Source organism: Paroedura picta, chromosome 3 (assembly GCF_049243985.1).
Source record: "Paroedura picta isolate Pp20150507F chromosome 3, Ppicta_v3.0, whole genome shotgun sequence".
Classification (NCBI taxonomy): domain Eukaryota; kingdom Metazoa; phylum Chordata; class Lepidosauria; order Squamata; family Gekkonidae; genus Paroedura; species Paroedura picta.
In genome coordinates, this window is record NC_135371.1 from 136832050 (window position 1) to 136849875 (window position 17826).

Below are 17826 nucleotides of genomic sequence, written 5' to 3' on the forward strand. Positions count from 1 at the left end.
AAACCAGACCTTTGAAGAAGGCCCTATGAGGACCGAAATGCGTTGGTCTATTGGTTCATATAGTACATAGCACACTATTTTGCAATAGCCTATGGGCTGTATATGCTTTTAATTCCTAAAAAACCTTTTTAATTGTGCATAATAAAAGTTATATCGTTTTAACATAAGCTTCCCATCCGTCCTGACTTCTGCGGGACACTCACGCTTCCGAGGACATTGTCCCATGTCCAGGTCCTTAAAAGTCCCGCTTCAGGCCAGGTGAGGCCTGCCACAGGCTGAGCGGCTCTCTCCTCCTCCTCCCCCCTGATTTTCTGCTTCAGCTTCTTGAACATGGTGGCAGCCACGTCAGGGGAGGAGAGAAGGAAGGAAATTGGGTGTCTGGCTCCCCCTCTCTGTCCCTGCGAGGCCTTTCCTGCTGTTTCCCGCCATTTCCTCTCGAGTGGCTCCTTAGTGCAAGGCGAGGCGGGGGCAGGGAGGAGGACGGGGAGGGCTGCTGGCAGCTGATGTCACTCACCGCTAATAATGACCTGCCGGCCACCCCCTTCCCAGCAGCAGCTGCAGCAGCGATGGCCACCTCCACAAAAGATTCTACACCCCCCACACACACAGCTGGGGAACGTGTGACCTCAGTGCGCACGCACGGCCAACGTGGAGCCCGTGGGGAAAGCACGGAGCGGCTACAGTGCTGGGCAAGGGCCAAGCTTCTTCCAGACTTCACCGTCGGGGTGGGGATAGCCCAAGCAGGCTTTGCATTCTGGGGACAGAGGCGGCATAACATGGAGGGGGGAACAGGAATGAGGTGCAGCAGCCATTGGAGGGAAGGGGAGAGTGCCTGCAGGGCTCGTTGCATGGCTGGGAGAGAGCTGCGTTTGCAGTTGTCAGCAAGGGAAAAAGCCGGGGGGAGGGGGGAGCCATATGACCTTTGGGCCAGGCTGGCCCTCTTCCAGGTGTCCCACTTTAAAATCTAGTCACCTTATTTTAACATCAATACAGACATTCGACCTTTGAAGGTCCTAGCTGAATGAGAGAGCCTAGGCTGTACCCCTGTCCCTTGCAGAACATTCCAAGGCCAAAAGAGAGATTTCCCAGCTGCAACCTGCAATTTGATCCAAAATTCCACTATTTTCCTACCCTCATGCCTCTTCCTGAAAATGCCCTCTTGCTTTGCTACCATGTGCCATCTGTGGGTTCAGAGGTGGACACGGACACCGGTAGCAATTTGAGCAGTTTATTAAGACTGAGAACTGTACCAAAGAATCTGCAAAATACCTTCCTGCCACTGTGCACTATGGGTAACTTTCCCTTTAAAATGACTGGATCCTGCAGATGGGATTTGGCCCCCCATTGGTCAATTTTGTGCTAGCCAGGATTCTTCCTCAGACTTCAAGCTCAGTCCTCAGCAGGGCTACAAACACAGCATGCCTCAAGGAACAAGCCCTTCATTTCTGACCAGGGACATGAGGAAGATTATACTGCTGGCTTCTGGACTTCTCTGTTCCTGAGGAAAGCCAAGCTTCCAGCCACACCTGATCCCCTGCAGCTTCCATTTCCCATCCAGCTCAGCAGTGCTTAATTTTTCATGTCTGACAATGAGCCAGTGGTCTCCCATGTCATAAAGTAAACAGTGCTGGAATCTCTTACAGTGGGAGGAGTTTTAAGAGAAAACCCCTCCCCAGCCTCTAATATGATTTAAAGAAAGAAAGCCAAGTGAACTTAGGACTCTGTCATATCTGTTTTACCTTTGACTCTGGGCTGATTATTCCTTTCTCTTCCTTGCCAGAATAAGAAATGTTTGCTTCCCTAGGGCTGATGGTTTCCCTGCTGGCCCTTGGAGCCTGTGCCCCACTGCAAGGAACAAGCACCCGTAAGAAACTCCTGCTGGTTTCCTTTGATGGTTTCCGCTGGAACTATGACCATGATGTGGACACCCCCAACCTGGATGCCATGGCAAGAGCTGGGGTGAAGGCACGTTACATGACTCCTCCATTTGTTACCCAGACAAGCCCATGTCACTTTAGCCTTCTTACAGGTGAGTCCATGGCTGCCTAAAAAGAGAAGGGATAGGGAAAAGACACCCTGGCTTATCATTCGCTTCAGCAGGGCAAGATGGGGAATGAGGAGAGACCCACCCACTGCCTCCTGATAAGGTAAAATGTAATCTGGAACATAGGGATACTTGTACTAGCCAGGTGACCTGTAATGGTTCATCCATCCATCATTAGTACTTAGAACTTCTCCTTATCCAAAGGAAACCAGGGGGGAAAGGGGAAGCCAGTGATTTCATATCCAGAACAAATGTCTATAACTCCATCACTAAGTCCAAGTATCTATGTATATTCTAGTGTTAGTGAACTATTAGCATAGAAAAACTGAATCAGAACAGAGTATTTTACAACGTCTCCAGAAGTTTTCAATCAATTCGAAAGGAACACCTAGGTTCCTTAAGTTATGCAACCTTTGGTACCCTTGAAAAATCCACCATATGCTGAGGATATTTCTGGGTTTGCAAAATGGGAAGCAAGTGACATGTGGGGATGATTGTTCCATATCCCAGAGATCAGGTAAACAAACACGTATCCACCATTCCCACTATCAAACAACCTGTAACTAATTCCAGGCTTCCCTCTTGCAGGGAAGTATATTGAGAACCACGGAGTGATTCATAACATGTGGTTCAATACCAGCACTGGACAGAAGCTTCCTTATTACAATACACAGGGGGTGTCTTCCTGGTGGGACAATGGCAGCCTCCCTATTTGGATCACAGCACAAAGGCAGGTAAGTGAGACAGAACTCAGCAATCCCTTTCTCTGTGCACTTCCCATTCAAAAATACTTTTTTGTGTTCCTGGATGTAATGCTGCATCCTGTTCTATAATATTCCTCCACATATAAAGAAAGGGAAACATAGAGAATACCAGGAATAGAACCATATCCAAGCAGTCTTCCTTAAGGGTAATGCAAAAGAACTTATATTTAATAGTTTTTAAAAAACTGGCAGATGGCTTTTGACATTTAAACTTACAGAGGTTATGAGTGTGACATAGCACCATGAGAGAGCTAGAAGATATTTATGCTCATGTTCCTCAATATAATTTTCCTCCCCATTTTATAAAATATGGCTTAGAAGAAGAACACAGAACACGGCACTTTATTTTTCTCCTCCTAAGAGCAAGGGCTCAACTTACAGCACATTTTCTCCTCTAGTTTGTGTTTTTAAGAAAGATCAGCCTCCAAGGCTGCAAGTGGGCCAGCGATGTGGTAGGAGGGGCTGCTTATCCATTTCTTCCTCCTGCTCAACGCCTTCCCATCTGCTGATGTGCATTATCCTCTTCTTCCTCCAAGGAACTTGGGCTGGCATGCATCATGTAGCTCTGATAATCTCCTTTTTTTTAAGTCACAGAATGTGGTTCCTTAATGCAAAATGCAAAATGTTGTGGTTCCTTAATGTGGTACCTTAATGCAACATGGTTCCTTAGATGTGGTTCCTTAATGCAAAATGTGGTTCCTAAATGCAAAGCATATATTTTTCTTATTCTAGGGTTTGAAGACAGCCTCCCTTTTTTTCCCTGGGGGGAATGCCTCCTACCAGGGGGAACAGGTGAACATCAAGAAAGTAGAAAGACTCTTCCACAAGTACAATAATGCGACTGAATGGAGGCAGAACATCAATCTTGTCATGGAATGGTTCACCAAGGACAATATCGACTTTGTTGCCCTTTATTTCGGAGAACCCGATTCCACAGGACATAAATATGGCCCAGAGTCTCAGGAGAGAAAGGAAATGGTTAGTCAAGTGGACCAGACAGTGGGTTACTTGAGGAAGAGCATCTGGGAGCATGGCTTGAACTCAACACTGAATTTGATCATCACATCTGATCACGGCATGGAAACAGTAATAAAAGAAGATGAAATTCACCTTCGCACAGTGGCAAACTTCTCTTTTCAGGACATTCAGTTTGAACTGGTAGATTATGGACCACAGGGGCTGCTGGTGCCAAAACCAGGAAAACTACAACATGTTTATGAAGCCCTGAAAATAGCTCACCCTAAGCTCCATGTCTTTAAGAAAGAGGAATTCCCCAAGAGATTCCGTTATGCCAACAACAGTCGAGTCACACCTCTTGTGTTGTACAGTGACCCTGGCTACGTCATCCATGGGGTATGATATACTCTGTTTTCTAGATCAGCCTCTCTGATCTTTTCTCATGTTATAACTTTGATTTTTTTGTTGGAAATGGGGAAAAATATTGTGCTCTTTATTCATTCAAGCATAGTCATTGCATGTTTCTTACAACTTCTCCTGACTTGCTGCCTCTTCTTGAGTAGGTTTCTATTGTGTGTGGCAATGAAATGATCAGAATTGAGCAAAGTCAAGTTATGGGGCCATGAGGAATTACGGGAGGGGAGAAAGCCATTTTGAAATTCAAGCTCCAAAGTTCCATAATCTCTCAGGTGCTTAATCAGGTTAATTTTACCTTACCCTGCACTTGGTTCCTTTGACATTCAAACTGCCTTCTAAATCCCATACCACTAGGAACATCCATAATACTTACCAGGCCATTTAAAAAACTGTGGTTAATGTAAAGATATAGATTTTCCAGCATGCCTGAGGAGTCCCTCCCCTCACCTAGAACACCCTGCCTTGTACATGAATGGCACGGATGCATGGCTTTTGTGACCATAAAGTGGGAGAGCAGCCACCTTAATATTCCTTAAAATCCTGGATCTGGTTCTGCTTTTGAATCTCAAGGGGAAGGACCAGTTTTCCTTCCCCATCACCAATTTCAGAATTCCCAAAACTGCTTTTGACTGCCACTCATTTAATGTAATCATGCATTTAGACTTCTTGTAACAGACATCCCTAGTCCATTCTGAATGAAATATCTAATCATAGAATCATAGAGCTGGAGGGACCTCCAGGGTCATCTAGTCCAACCCCCTGCACAATGCAGGAACGCACAACTACCTGCCCACCCACAGTGACCCCAATTTCATGCCAAAGTGATACTGTCCACTAAAAATCTCCAGAATCCAGCCTAGTCTGAAGGAAATTCACCTAACCTCCCACAGCGTTAATTATCAGTTCCCTGGGTATGCGAGGAAGGGCCACAAGAGACAAACACTGGCACATCCCTTCCTGCCCACCCACTCACAATCTGCCTAAGTTCATAAAATCAGCATTTCTGTCAGATGACTATCTAGCCTTGCTTTAAAATTTCCAAAGAAGGAGAACCCACCACTTCCCAAGGAAGCCTGTTCCACTGAGGAACCGCTCTGTCAGGAACTTCTTCTGGATGTTTAACTGAAAATTCTTTTACATTAATTAATTAATAATTATATTTATATACCGCCACTCTCAGTGTCTCGTGGCAGTTTACAATCAATAAAATATATTAAAACCCATATACCCCCTTAAATAAAACAACAGATGGCGATCAATAATAATTTACATCCGCCTCCCCCCTCCCATTCAGCAAAGGGTCAATAGGTCTTCCTTTTTTTTTTTTTTTACATTTTTCCCTGGGAGCAGGAACTTTAAATTTAAACACATTAGTTCTGGTACATCTAAAAGAGTTTAGAAGTGCCAGACCAGGCATGATGCTCTCTCATGTTACCTTTATCCACACTGACAATTCAAACTTGCAACAGGAAAGCACTTATATCTGATTTCATTATCTTATAGCCAGAGTCTAGGATTCTTGAAAAGGTATCAGCAGTTAATGGTCACTTAATGATGATATGTAATTAATATACATGTCCATTAATTTTGTATGGAATAGGAATAAGAATAGGTAGGAATAGGTAATCTAAACAAGCAATCTGCCATTCAATGAATATCTATACAAAATGACATTTTTTAAATCATTTATGTGGAATTTTAAATCTAAAATGAGATTAAAAAAAAAACTTTAGTTATAAAGTCATTTACCATGCTTGTATTAAATTTAGGATTCATTTTAAAGTCAGTTACTTTTAAAGAGATACTTCTCTCTCAGACCTAAGCACACAAAAACTGAAAATACTCCATCTCTGAGCGCCAGCATTATAAATGACTTGGTTGGAGTTTCAGGTGGGTAGCCATGTTGGTTTGAAGCGGCAGAACAAACTTTGAGTCCAGTGGCAGTCCAACAAAGTTATATTCAAGGTTTCAGAATAGTTGTTTTATTACAAAAGAACTTAAGTAACAGACTGGAAAGGGAGATTGCAGAGTTGCAAAGTATTGAAATGCTCAGAACAATGGAATCCCCAAAACTTAACAGGGAAATTGGTTTCTTATCTCACTATATATGCTAACCTCATTCAGTTCTTACATCTGTATTTTCACCAATCCTCCAGAAGGGACATACATCTTGTTTAATTTTATTTCATTTCTTAATTGGAATAGTAGATTATAATAGTAGATTGTGATGTAATGAATAGTATAACATAATATAATTTGGAATGATAGACTGGAATGTATTTCTCTCTTTGGGGGACAGGGGAGGTAACTCTAGTCAACCAACCATCCTATGTCAAGGAAGAAGATTCTGTAAGGTTGCCTCCATGCTTCAGAAAACAATAACACTGTACTATCAAGTGACATGGAAATACATGGGCACCTCCTGCAGCCCAATCTTGTCTATTTTTTTTCAATAGGCCTTTCTACCAAATCATTGTTAAATTGATTACAGCTCTAGTCTAGTGATCCTTTCTAATATGCCTGCAAACAGAAACCTGTCCTTATGAAGGTTTCAAGCCCCCAAAGGTTTTTGCTCCTGTTTCCTATAAGGGTTCTACTTAGTAGCAAACTAAAGTGTTTTGTTATAGCGACCAGGTAAAATGTAATCTGGAATATAGGGATTTTACAGTGAGAAATCTGATTAGAATTTGATCACACTCTCCACTCCAAGGAGTTGAAGAAAGCATATATGGATCCTTCTCCCCCACTTTATCCTCACAACCACCCTGTGAAGTAGGTTTGGCTGAGGATGGTTGACTCACTCAAGGTCACCCAGAGCTTCAAAGGAGAATATCAATTTGATCCCAAGTCTCCCCAGGCTACTGAAATTTGGGAGTGATGTACCTTTGCTTTATTGCCTGTTAGAGGGAGGGCAACACAGTGCAGCAAGTCATGCCTTTTCTTCCCTTTACAGAGAATCAAAGTGCAATTCAACAAAGGGGAACATGGCTTTGACAATGAAGTGATGAACATGAAGACCATATTCCGAGCTGAAGGACCAGCCTTCAAGAGCGGTCTGGAGGTGGAGCCTTTTGAAAGTGTGAATGTATATGCCCTCCTTTGCGAACTCCTGGAGATCACACCAGAACCCCACGATGGATCCTTGGATGCCACACGGCACATGCTGCTCAAGTCTGCAGGTCTGGTTTTACTGTTTAGTACACCCTTCAAGGTGTTTTAAACACACTAGTTGGCTGAATTATGATACTGGTGAGCCCTAGGTACAGGATGAACTGCCAGGAACCCTTGTCTTCCCTTTAAAGAGAAGGAAACATGAAAAATCATCCCTGCCCTTCACCTATATTTTTGTTTCAATATTAAAGCATATTTACAGAGCTAGGATACTAAATGATTTAAACTCACTGCTTCAATTAGTGTGCCAAATGTTTAGCTATTGTTGCCTTTAATTCTTCAAATCCTGTTCTGAAATTTAACAGCTGGTACTGAGACACAAATTTTAAACAATCACAGTGTGTGCCAAGAGCCAAGAAAATATAATCAAGATTTGTAAAATTAAATGCAGCAGGGAAAAGTCATGCCAACAGTTGAACAGAAGAATGAACCTGGGCTTCCTTATTCAAAGTCCAACCTTGCAAAATAATGCTCAAATTACTAAAGACAGTGATGCATCTTCATCGGGTACAATGAGGGTTGGAAAACTGGAAAGCCCATTCTTTCTGCCCTTGCAGAAGGTGGAAGAGTTCTCTTCCATGTTGTGGCATGTTTGATCTTCCTGACTGAGAGAGATGTTCCCTTGCAAGGAACAGGCACAAAGGCAGGTTTTCGAGCAGGGGCAATGTTCAGTCCTGTTAAACATCTGGGTTGTTGGGTCTTTCCAGCTTTCTAGCTGCCCATTCAGCTCAGGTAAAGGTATCTCCAGATTTAGCAGAGCCTTCTAACCCACAGAACAGAACTCTCTTGTTCCAGCCAACTGAAAGAGGCCTCCAACAGCAGCCAGCATTTCTCTTCTAGAGAGGGGCAGCATTATTCCCATCAGCATCATTCATTTCTTTGGCTCTGCCTGGCCACGAGGGTTCCTCGAATGTCTGTCTGTTTAGCTCACATCCTGTTCACCAGTGACAATCAGGCAGCAAGTTTATTTTACCGTCTACCTGTTAATTGATTCATTCATGGCTATTTTGCAGGTTGCTTCAGCATATACCTTCCTAACAGTAAAATACAGATTCAGGCGCACCGGGGGCTGGCGGGCACCGTGGGGTCCACAGGAAGCTGTTGGCTTACCCATGAGGTAGCAGCAAGCCCGCGGCATTCCCGGCGGCAGCAGCAGGCCTTGTAAGGGTGCTCCACGGGCACAGCCTCCATTGTGGAGCAGGCTTTGGCAGTGACCCTGAGTGGACGGGGTGGGCGGCTTGTGGTTGCACTGGGCAGGTCATTCACCGTCACCTTGCCTCCCGTGCCCACGGTGCCTGGGCTGGCCTGTTCTGTGTTGTGGGTGCAGGCGGGGCGCAGGTGGAGCGGTGGACAGTTGGAGACGCACTGGCTCCGGCAGCCACGTGTGTGTGTGAGGTGAGCAGCGAGCAGCCAGCAATGGAGTGGGGGAGCTGTAGGGGCCAGCCCAATCAGCCCAATCAGAGTGAGCTGGCCCCTCATTGGCCCATATTCAAACTTGGACACCCCAGACATGCTTCACCCCCCGGCCAGTTTCATAAATATTAAGAGGACCAATGGATAAGGATTTCATGCAATGACTGACACTTTGTCAATTTCACATTTTTATACCATAAACTAGTAATCAAGCCCACTGTAATAAAAATACAGCGGGCGCTAGGCAAGGGAGCCCCTGGCAGCCTGACAGTGGCCTGACGGTCAAGGTCAATTAATTGAAGGTCAAGGTCAATTAATTGTTTCTGGAAACAAACTGGTAGCTAGTGTAGATGGACCATGACTAGAATGATATGGTCCCTACAAACCACTCCAGTCAACATCCTGGGTACAATATTCTGTATCCACTGAGATTTCCAAAGATTTCTCAAGAGCACCCTCAAGTAGAACATGTAGCATATAATCCAATCTAGATGTAGTCAGGGCATGCACCACAGGAAGGCAGCAGCTGGCTAAGTGGGTAAAATGTTGGCTAGAGCTATCACTTATCAAACAGTATATCTAGATCCAAGAGCACCCCCATACTACAGTTCTGTTCCTTTAAGGCGAATACAGCCCAACCCAGAAGGTCAGATCTTCTGCCCACAGATTTTCTGACTATCTTGTTGGGATTAAGTTTCAGTTTATTATCCCACATCCACTCCAAAACTGCTTGCAGGCACCAGTTCAGGGTTTCTACAGCCTACCTGGGATCAGCCAGAAATGTGAGATACAGTTGAGTATCATCCACCCATTGGTGACCATTCAGACCAAATCTCTGGATGACTTCACCCAGTTGTTTCATGTAAATGTTGAAGAGGACAGGGGATAAGATGGTACCTTGTGGGACCTTACAGGCCAAAGGCCAAGGAGCTGATCCGCACCATCTTCTGAAACCTACCCTCCAGGTAGAACTGGAACTACCACAGAATGATGCCTCCCAATCGCAACCCAGATTAGCGATCTAGGATTAATGGTATCAAAAGCTGCTGAAAGGTCCAGGGGAATCAATGGCATCTCTCATTCTGGCACAAGGATAGATTCAAATGAGTAGCCATGTTGGTCTGAAGTAGCACAATAAAATCAAAGTCCAGTAGCACCTTTAAGACCAACAAAGATTTATTCAAGGCGTGAGGTTTCGAGTGTCTGACGAAGAGTGCTTGCACTCGAAAGCTCACACCTTGAATAAATCTTTGTTGGTCTTAAAGGTGCTACTGGACTCTGATTTTATTCTGGCACAAGTCATTCAGTTATGAAACTGAATCAGGCTTAAATGCAGATTGGAAGAGATTTAACAACAATATTAAATTCATTATTACAGTGAAAAGCTGATTTAAATGAGGTGGTACACAGTGATTCGGCAATGACCTTTATGGTCAAAGCTTCACTTTACTCAGGAGCCACACAGAGGCCATGACAAAACAAATGGAGCAATTGAGCCACTGATGCATGATGAATTGTTGCAAGGGTCTGCATGTAAACTGCCCATATACATGTAATTGTAGCATAACTAGTACACGCAATACACTTGAATTCCTGACCTTTCCACCTCTCTGAGACAGAAGAGCAGCATGAAAATATGTGTGCATGCATGAAGCATGTGTGGTGGGAGTTGCATGGATTCACCTATAGCATGTACTGATCCAAAGTAACCAACTGAAAGACACTCTTGTTTAAATAACGACATCTAGTGGCCACACCTATGTATCACTGCCTTGTTCAGCTTCCATTAGTGCAAATCCTGTGGATAAAAACTGAGTTCACTGTCTTGAATTTGAAGTATTTTTTCACATCCCCCCCCCCCTCTCTCTCACACACAAACACACACAGACACTGTTAGGTTTCCCTCTGAGCTGGAAGGAAAAAGGAAAAAGTCAAGAATTGAGTGCTGAATCAATCCCCAGTTGCCCAATCCATGTATGACTTGGAATGAGAGTAGGTTGCTCTCACTGCTGTCTTTTCCATCACAGAAGCAGATCATTCTACTTGGAGACTGGCATTGGTGCTGTGCTCGGCTGCCTTCCTGGGATGTGTGATTGGGATTGCTTGCTTTCTGTGCAGGTAAGAGTGCCCTCCAGTGTCCCAGGTAGGAGGTAAATGGCTCAGCCACAGAGAACCAGATAGTTTTACATGTGCTTTACTGTAGAATTTTAGTTCTAACACAGACTGTATGAGGACACCAGTGCAGTACACATGGATTCCTTGTTTAAATTAATATTGTTCTAATGTTTAAAATGCTAAAATTCTATCAGTTTTTGGAGGGAACTGAATCTAGCCATGGAGAAACATATCAAGCAAGCCAGAGATTGTCTATGCAGGTGACACTAGTATGAGTCAGAACTGGGGCTGGCTGCCTTTGAGAGCAATAGCCTTTGAAAGCAAGCTTGGGTTATGCTTGTTTACACCTCTTTCCACCAGGGCAGATTGTAAAAAGGCTGCAACTTAGAAAAGAGAACCTTCCTTTCTAAGGTTTGGTTGTTAGGATGCTATATCTGACAAATACACTACAAATATTGTGTAGCATACATTCAAAATGATGGAGGAGGAAACTTCAGGGGGTGCACCTCCCACCCTACACCTGCAGGCTGAGGTAGATGGAATGACTGTTACCAATGAAGAATTTCCAAGGTAGGAAAGAAAGTGTGGTCATTTCCGCACCCTTTAAATGTAGTGAAATGCTTATCTTAGGTAGTCGTTATATTCCAGCCCCTCCATATGACGTCATCAACATGCAACGTCTGGGCAGTAAACAGCCAGCTAAATCCTCCATTTTAAAGCACTAGTGGGTGAATCACAAAAATTGATACAATGATATAGGCTAGATATCAGGGGGGGAAATTTCACAGTCAGAGTAGTTCAGCAGTGGAATAGGCTGCCTAAGGAGGTGGTGAGCTCCCCCTCACTGGCAGTCTTCAAGCAAAGGTTGGATACACACTTTTCTTGGATGCTTTAGGATGCTTTGGGCTGATCCTGCGTTGAGCAGGGGGTTGGACTAGATGGCCTGTATGGCCCCTTTCAACTCTATGATTCTATGATTCTATGATTCTAAAAAGTGGATTCACCAACCTATGTAGCGCTACCTAATGGAGAGCAACCAGCAGGCAACCAGTGGAGGGTGTCTGCCTTGTACCACCCTTGCACCCACCTTCCTCTCCCTTGTTCCAGAAGACAGGAATGTCTTTTTAAAGATTTTAAAGCTGCCTAACATCCTGGAGCAACGAATAGGCGGACAAGCTTGCAGGCAATGCCAGAAATAATTTTTCCCCCAGCGCTGTAGCACAAAGCATGCCTTTCTAAAGCTACCCCCCCAAAAAAAAAAATTGGGAATGAGATTAATTTTTTAAATTATCAAGACTTGTGATTCCATAAGGGGTAGTGTTCAAAAGGCGCTATGCATCTATGATTACATGCAAAGGCATAGCAATGGAAAAGTATGCATTTTTTTAAAAAACAGCGGGCATCGTGGGACTTTTAAAGCATGAAGAAAGGGAATTGTCTGCCTGGCTTCATTAACAGGCTAAAGAGAGTTGCGTATAAACCACGTTGCTCTCTTCCACCATTTCAAGCAGCACTTGTGGAGGGTGAGAAGCGCAAAAGATTGGCAGAGAAGAGTGAGACATCAAAAAGATGAGGAAGGGCTGGGAGGCACGATTATATTTAGCGTAACGCCATTCAGCTGGCGTAATGCTATTTTTACCGATGTGAGGAAATGCCCTGTATACTTGCAGGTGCATTCTATATGTCTTGATCCAGTTCCCCTCAAATATAAGGGGGGGACGCTATAGTTGGGAATGATCCATTGGCTACGAATATTGTTTATTTTATTGTCCATTCAGAAAAGTGAACACAATTATGGGCCTAAGAACATCTCTAAAACTAATGAAGCCCTGAGTACAGATGCCTTGTCAAGCAATATGTATAAGTCCCATGAAAGAAGAGAATATTTCTCAACTGTAGTTTGATGTCTTTACAGTGGAAAGAAGTATTAAACCCAGTTAATACAAGATAGTAACTCCACCAAATGAAACAAGAGGACACTGCTTCAAGAATCACTCATCAAGTTTTCAAGAAGCCTGCAATTGATTGCTCTTCCACACAAGATAGAGATGCACGTCTGCATGAATGGAAGGTGCTCCGAGGAGTTGTGCTGTGGGGATATAGAAAGACTCTTGGCCATTTCAACTATCAGTGTTGTTGCTTAGAGTGTTTTACATGCAGCAGAGTTGACAGGAAAAGTCATCTTTACTCTTTCTACTGTATTCCCAACCAGCCATATCTAACTTAAGCAAGACCATATATAACTGTCTCCACTTACCCCATACCCATTAAACTTTGGGGAAAGATTGAGTTTTTTGCAAAGAAATCACCAATATAGGTTTGCTGTAAAAACAAGTTTTATATGGCTCACAAAGCCATTTGAGGATACCCAACAGATTTTCCAAGGCTTTTTGTAACCAAGGGTGAACTTCTGTTTGAGAAGAAATGACCTTGAGCCCCAAACACTAATCATCCTGGAATACTTATGCCACGCAAAATTGGTTTAGCATTTTTGGAAGATACTTTAGCTTTCAATCTGTAATTACACAATTAAAGGATAACCTCTCGATTTTATTGTCTTGAAGTTTTTTTGATGTATGAAAATGATTTTGCACAAAAATTTACTCTGAAATCATTATTTTTGTGCTCTGTGAACTTTGCTAAGACTGCATAGTGCTATAGACCTGGGCAGAGTCTGCACTTACTTTGTTTATTCCATTGTCAATCCTGTTGAATTCAGATCAATTTGAACTTGGGTCTTCCTCTTCCCCCCCCCTCCCCATTGAAACAGGAAAGTGCTTGCATGTGGTTAGGGTAGTTCAGAAGGGGGTGGGGGAGCCAAGCCTCTTTTTTTCTTTTCTTGTGTGTGGGGGGGAGAGGAGCCAAGCAGGGAGCCTCTTTCTTTTCTTGGAGGGGGGGGGAGTGAGAGAGGATCAAAGAAGGCAGAGGAAGGAGAAAAAATCCAAGACCGACAGAAGTTGATAGAAATTAGGGGCTTCTCCTTTAAGGCAAGCTTGTCACATGGGCACCTTTGGCCAATCAGGTGGTCTCTACCACGGAGGAGAACCCAGATTCAAAACAGCCTGCTAATCTGAATCTTAAAACATTGAGGTTTAAAAGCACTCTAAGATATCGCACAATAAAGGTAGGGTCACTCCGGATCAATCCTTCTCGCTGCAGAAGGAAAATTTAAATCGCCCAAAATTAAAACAGAAATCGCATTCTGTGTAGACGGCAGGTACTGAATTGACCTGGGATTGGAATAAAAGCTCTGTGGAGTTTACAGCCTGGTCTTCTAGTTTTGAAGCATTTGTGGTCAATCACATTTGAACATCATTTTCTAAACTGCTGTCTGCTTTCTGAGGGATGCTGGAGTGGTTTCTCCTCCCAATCTACAGGAACATCCAACGTACCTAATTGGCAGTGGGCAGTAGGCCTCTGTATACAGTGCTGCTGTCTTTCTCTGGCCTTTCCAGGTCCCTTTCCCATTGTGAAAATAGCCCCCCCCCCAGAAGAGGAGAGGAGAGGAGAGGAGAGGAGAGGAGAGGAGAGGAGAGGAGAGGGCAGGGCAGGGCAGGGCAGGGCAGGGCAGGGCAGGGCAGGGCAGGGCAGGGCAGGACAGGACAGGACAGGACAGGACAGGACAGGACAGGACAGGACAAGACAAGACAAGACAAGACAAGACAAGACAAGACAAGACAAGACAAGACAAGACAAGAGAAGAAACAACATTTGATTATTTGTGTTTAACCTGTTTCATTGAATTGCTGGTAGGGATATTTGTTTTAATGAGGATTTTTTAAATTGACTTAATTCTGATTGTAATTTATCAGCCATGTCAAAGGCTGGGAAATGGCCAAAAGGAAGTGTATGGCCATCTTAAATAAAATAAAACAATCCTTGCACCTTATAAGAAGAAGAGCTGGGATTATTGTACTCTGCTTTTTACTACTAAGTCTCAAAGTGGCTTACCTCCCATATCTCTCCCTACAGCAGACACACTGTGAGGTAGGTGAGGCTGAGAATGCTCTGAGAAAACTGTGACTGGCCCAAGGTCACCCAACTGGCTGCATGTAGAGGAGCGGAGAATCAAACCCAGCTCACCAGATGGAAGGTGCTGCTCTTAACCACTATACCATACTTATTAATCCAGCTTTTTATATTCACAGAATCTGTGAATAGGAGAAGTTTATTAGGTTTTTGGATGGAAGTTTATGGGGTTTCCATGTGGAAACAAGCTGGGAACAAAATTCCACAACAATGGAGTAACTGAAAATGAATCGAAGCAGGTCTACTTAGAATCCTACTCAAGTGTACTCAGTGGGACTTCCTTGCCCTAAGGTTTAATATTAAAACCTTAAAATACCTCGCTAGTACTTACCATACAGTTTTGGCAGCATCTTCTGTAAAAGGGGACTATCAGTGACTTCTTTGGGATCCAGTGAAGGGAATGCTACTGCAGACACTGCTAAAGTGAGGAGAGAAGTTGTTTTAGACATTATGACAGCAACGTCGTAATTCTCTAGGTAAATGTATTTAATCTAGAAATAGTAAATTTGAGGGATTCTCTCCACTCTACTCCAGCCATGAACATTCTCCCATTTCCTTGACCATACATACCTCCCATTGAGTCCCAGATAGGTATCCTTAGAGTAGTCCTACGTGTATTATTCGGCACACACTCCTGAGGAAGCCACTTTTTGCATAGTCCAGCTATTGATCCTATTGTTTGGGTGCATTACCTACAGAACTCTCGCAAACTGATGCATGTCTTGTCCTTCTGTTCTATACATTCTGATAACATACATGAAATTCAAACAGCTTTCAGAAGTTCAGAAGCTCTCCAGAGGGAAGAAATTATTTTGTAAGATATGAGCAGTCTGCCAGGAAGGAGAAAAACCGGTACCACTGCAGAGGACTAACATGCCACATACTAGAAACTGGCTGGGTTATCAGCTCTCCACAGAACATTGTTCTAATTTCATGAATATTCATGACATTGATCGAGAGCTGGAACAGGGCGGGGGGGGGTTGTTTCTGTTTGCTTCAGAGTTGTGCTCTTAAACTGCTACCTAACAGATGGAAAATAATAAAAATTGAACACATGAAGTTGTTTTCCACTGAGCTAAATCCTTTTCCAGTCATATGCACAATAATTTCCAGGGTCAAATTTTTCACAATACCTACTACTTGATCCTTTCAACTGGAAATGACAGGGATTGAACCTGTACCTTCTCCATGCAACACAGATGCTCCATCACTGAGCCATGCCTCTTCCTCCTCATTCTATTTCTCTGCATGGAAGAAGTTTACCTGTTGAACCTTTGCTAGTTGCACAACAGCACACAACCTTTATTTCTAAGGGGGTAAAAAAAAACACACTACTTCCTGTCCAAACCTTATCTTCACAATCATAGGAACTAGAAATATGTTTTGTTTTTAGTAAAGAAAGTTATGATACCATAGGCACAAAAATATGAGCCTCTCAAATTGTGATCCCCCGCATGCTTGCAATTGGAACAAAGAATATTCACAACCTCTTCCATTATGACCATATGACACTGCCCTGCATCCAACAGTTAAGGTAGCCTAAATCAATAAACTGGACCCACTTAAAGAATACAGGAAGACAAATCCCCACACAAATCACCGAAGGTGAAAGGAGGCCTTTCCCTGGTCAGAGAGCAGGGAGCCAGACTGACAAGGCCCTTTCCCAGACTCTGCCATGGTGACCCCATAGGCAACACCACCCCCAACCTGCCCACCCCCCCCCCCTCATGCTTGAGAGTGCCTCTCCCCGGCCTACTACCTCATATCTCAGGAGCTCAATAAACATGTGTTTCCATAGCAACCAGTTCCGGCTGCGCTCACCGGTTGTGGACTTCTCCCACTAATGAGATGAAACAAGAGACGTTCTCTTCACTCAGTAAAGCAGGAAGGAAATGTTTGGCTTGGAAACCTGTTGCGGGGGGAGGGGGCTGAGAAGAGAAACTGCCAGTTCTGCAACAGGGCATAGAATATCCCACTGTGTCCCAAAAACGTCAGAGTAAAAATAAACAAACAGAATACAGCACAGTCAATAACACCAAGTAGTTCACTTTTAACACGATTATAATGGTCAGCTGTTGACAGGAGGCATGAATCATTCCATTGCTGGCAAATGGTTATACATTTTAAGTCACCGGGTAGCCACATTTTTAATCAATCAATCAATCAATCAATCTTTAATGGCATAGCCTGTAAAAGGAGTAACAGTAATCAGAATAAAATAGCATGTTAGCCATATTTTTGATGGCTGAAAAGATCCCAGCCTTCCGGATTCCCAGTTCGGCCCTCTGCATCCTGATCTCTTCGATCACTGAACAAGCATCAGGGCAGGACTCCATCTTGGGGAAGGGGTCATTTGGTAGATGGCTCGGGAAACTAGAAGTCCTTGCTCCAGGGTCTCTGAAAACTGTATAGAAAAAATATGACAGCGTTTTAAAAAGGTACAGCCTTTTAACATTATTAAGTACCGATGACTTTGCAGAGCTGAGGGTAGATTCTGTTCCTTATATTTTAGTGCATAATTGAATGTACAGGTTGGTGCAGAATTCATGTTGCAACTATAGGCCCGCTGTTGGGTGCGGATGGACAAACTCTAACGAAAGATGCAGAGAAAGCAGAAAGGCTTAGTGCCTATTTTACATCTGTTTTTTCCCACAGGTCTAAGTGTTTAGGCACATCTAGAGATGGCTGTAGCCAAAGGATAGTGTCTGGGTGGCAGGTTAACATGGATAGAGAGGTGGTCGAGAGGCATTTAGCTGCACTGGATGAGTTCAAATCCCCTGGTCCAGATGAAATGCACCCGAGAGTACTCAAAGAACTTTCCAGAGAACTTGCACAGCCCTTGTCCATCATCTTCGGAACCTCTTTAAGGACTGGAGATGTCCCGGAGGACTGGAAAAGAGCAAACGTTATTCCGAT

At 43.7% G+C, this 17826-nt stretch overlaps 1 protein-coding gene and 1 long non-coding RNA gene across 5 annotated transcripts; one reads left to right on the forward strand and one right to left on the reverse strand.

Moving 5' to 3' along the window:
- Positions 1–1748: 1748 nt before the first annotated feature.
- On the forward strand, positions 1749–13427 carry ENPP7 (ectonucleotide pyrophosphatase/phosphodiesterase 7). The gene is made up of 6 exons (XM_077328162.1): positions 1749–2029; positions 2633–2778; positions 3541–4161; positions 7136–7361; positions 10794–10884; positions 12797–13427. Exons 1-6 carry the CDS (start codon positions 1789–1791, stop codon positions 12810–12812), a joined length of 1341 nt encoding a protein of 446 aa, XP_077184277.1. The 5' UTR covers positions 1749–1788; the 3' UTR covers positions 12813–13427.
- LOC143832967 (uncharacterized) lies at positions 3135–16759 on the reverse strand. 4 transcript variants are annotated; one of them, XR_013229468.1, is made up of 4 exons: positions 16670–16759; positions 15481–15654; positions 15242–15328; positions 3135–3507 (listed from the first exon to the last, which is right to left on the reverse strand). It is a non-coding gene; the product is annotated as an uncharacterized LOC143832967 (long non-coding RNA). The 4 variants fall into 4 exon arrangements; XR_013229467.1 differs by lacking the exon at positions 15481–15654 and having other exon boundaries at positions 3135–3412; XR_013229465.1 differs by lacking the exon at positions 15481–15654.
- Positions 16760–17826: the final 1067 nt, after the last annotated feature.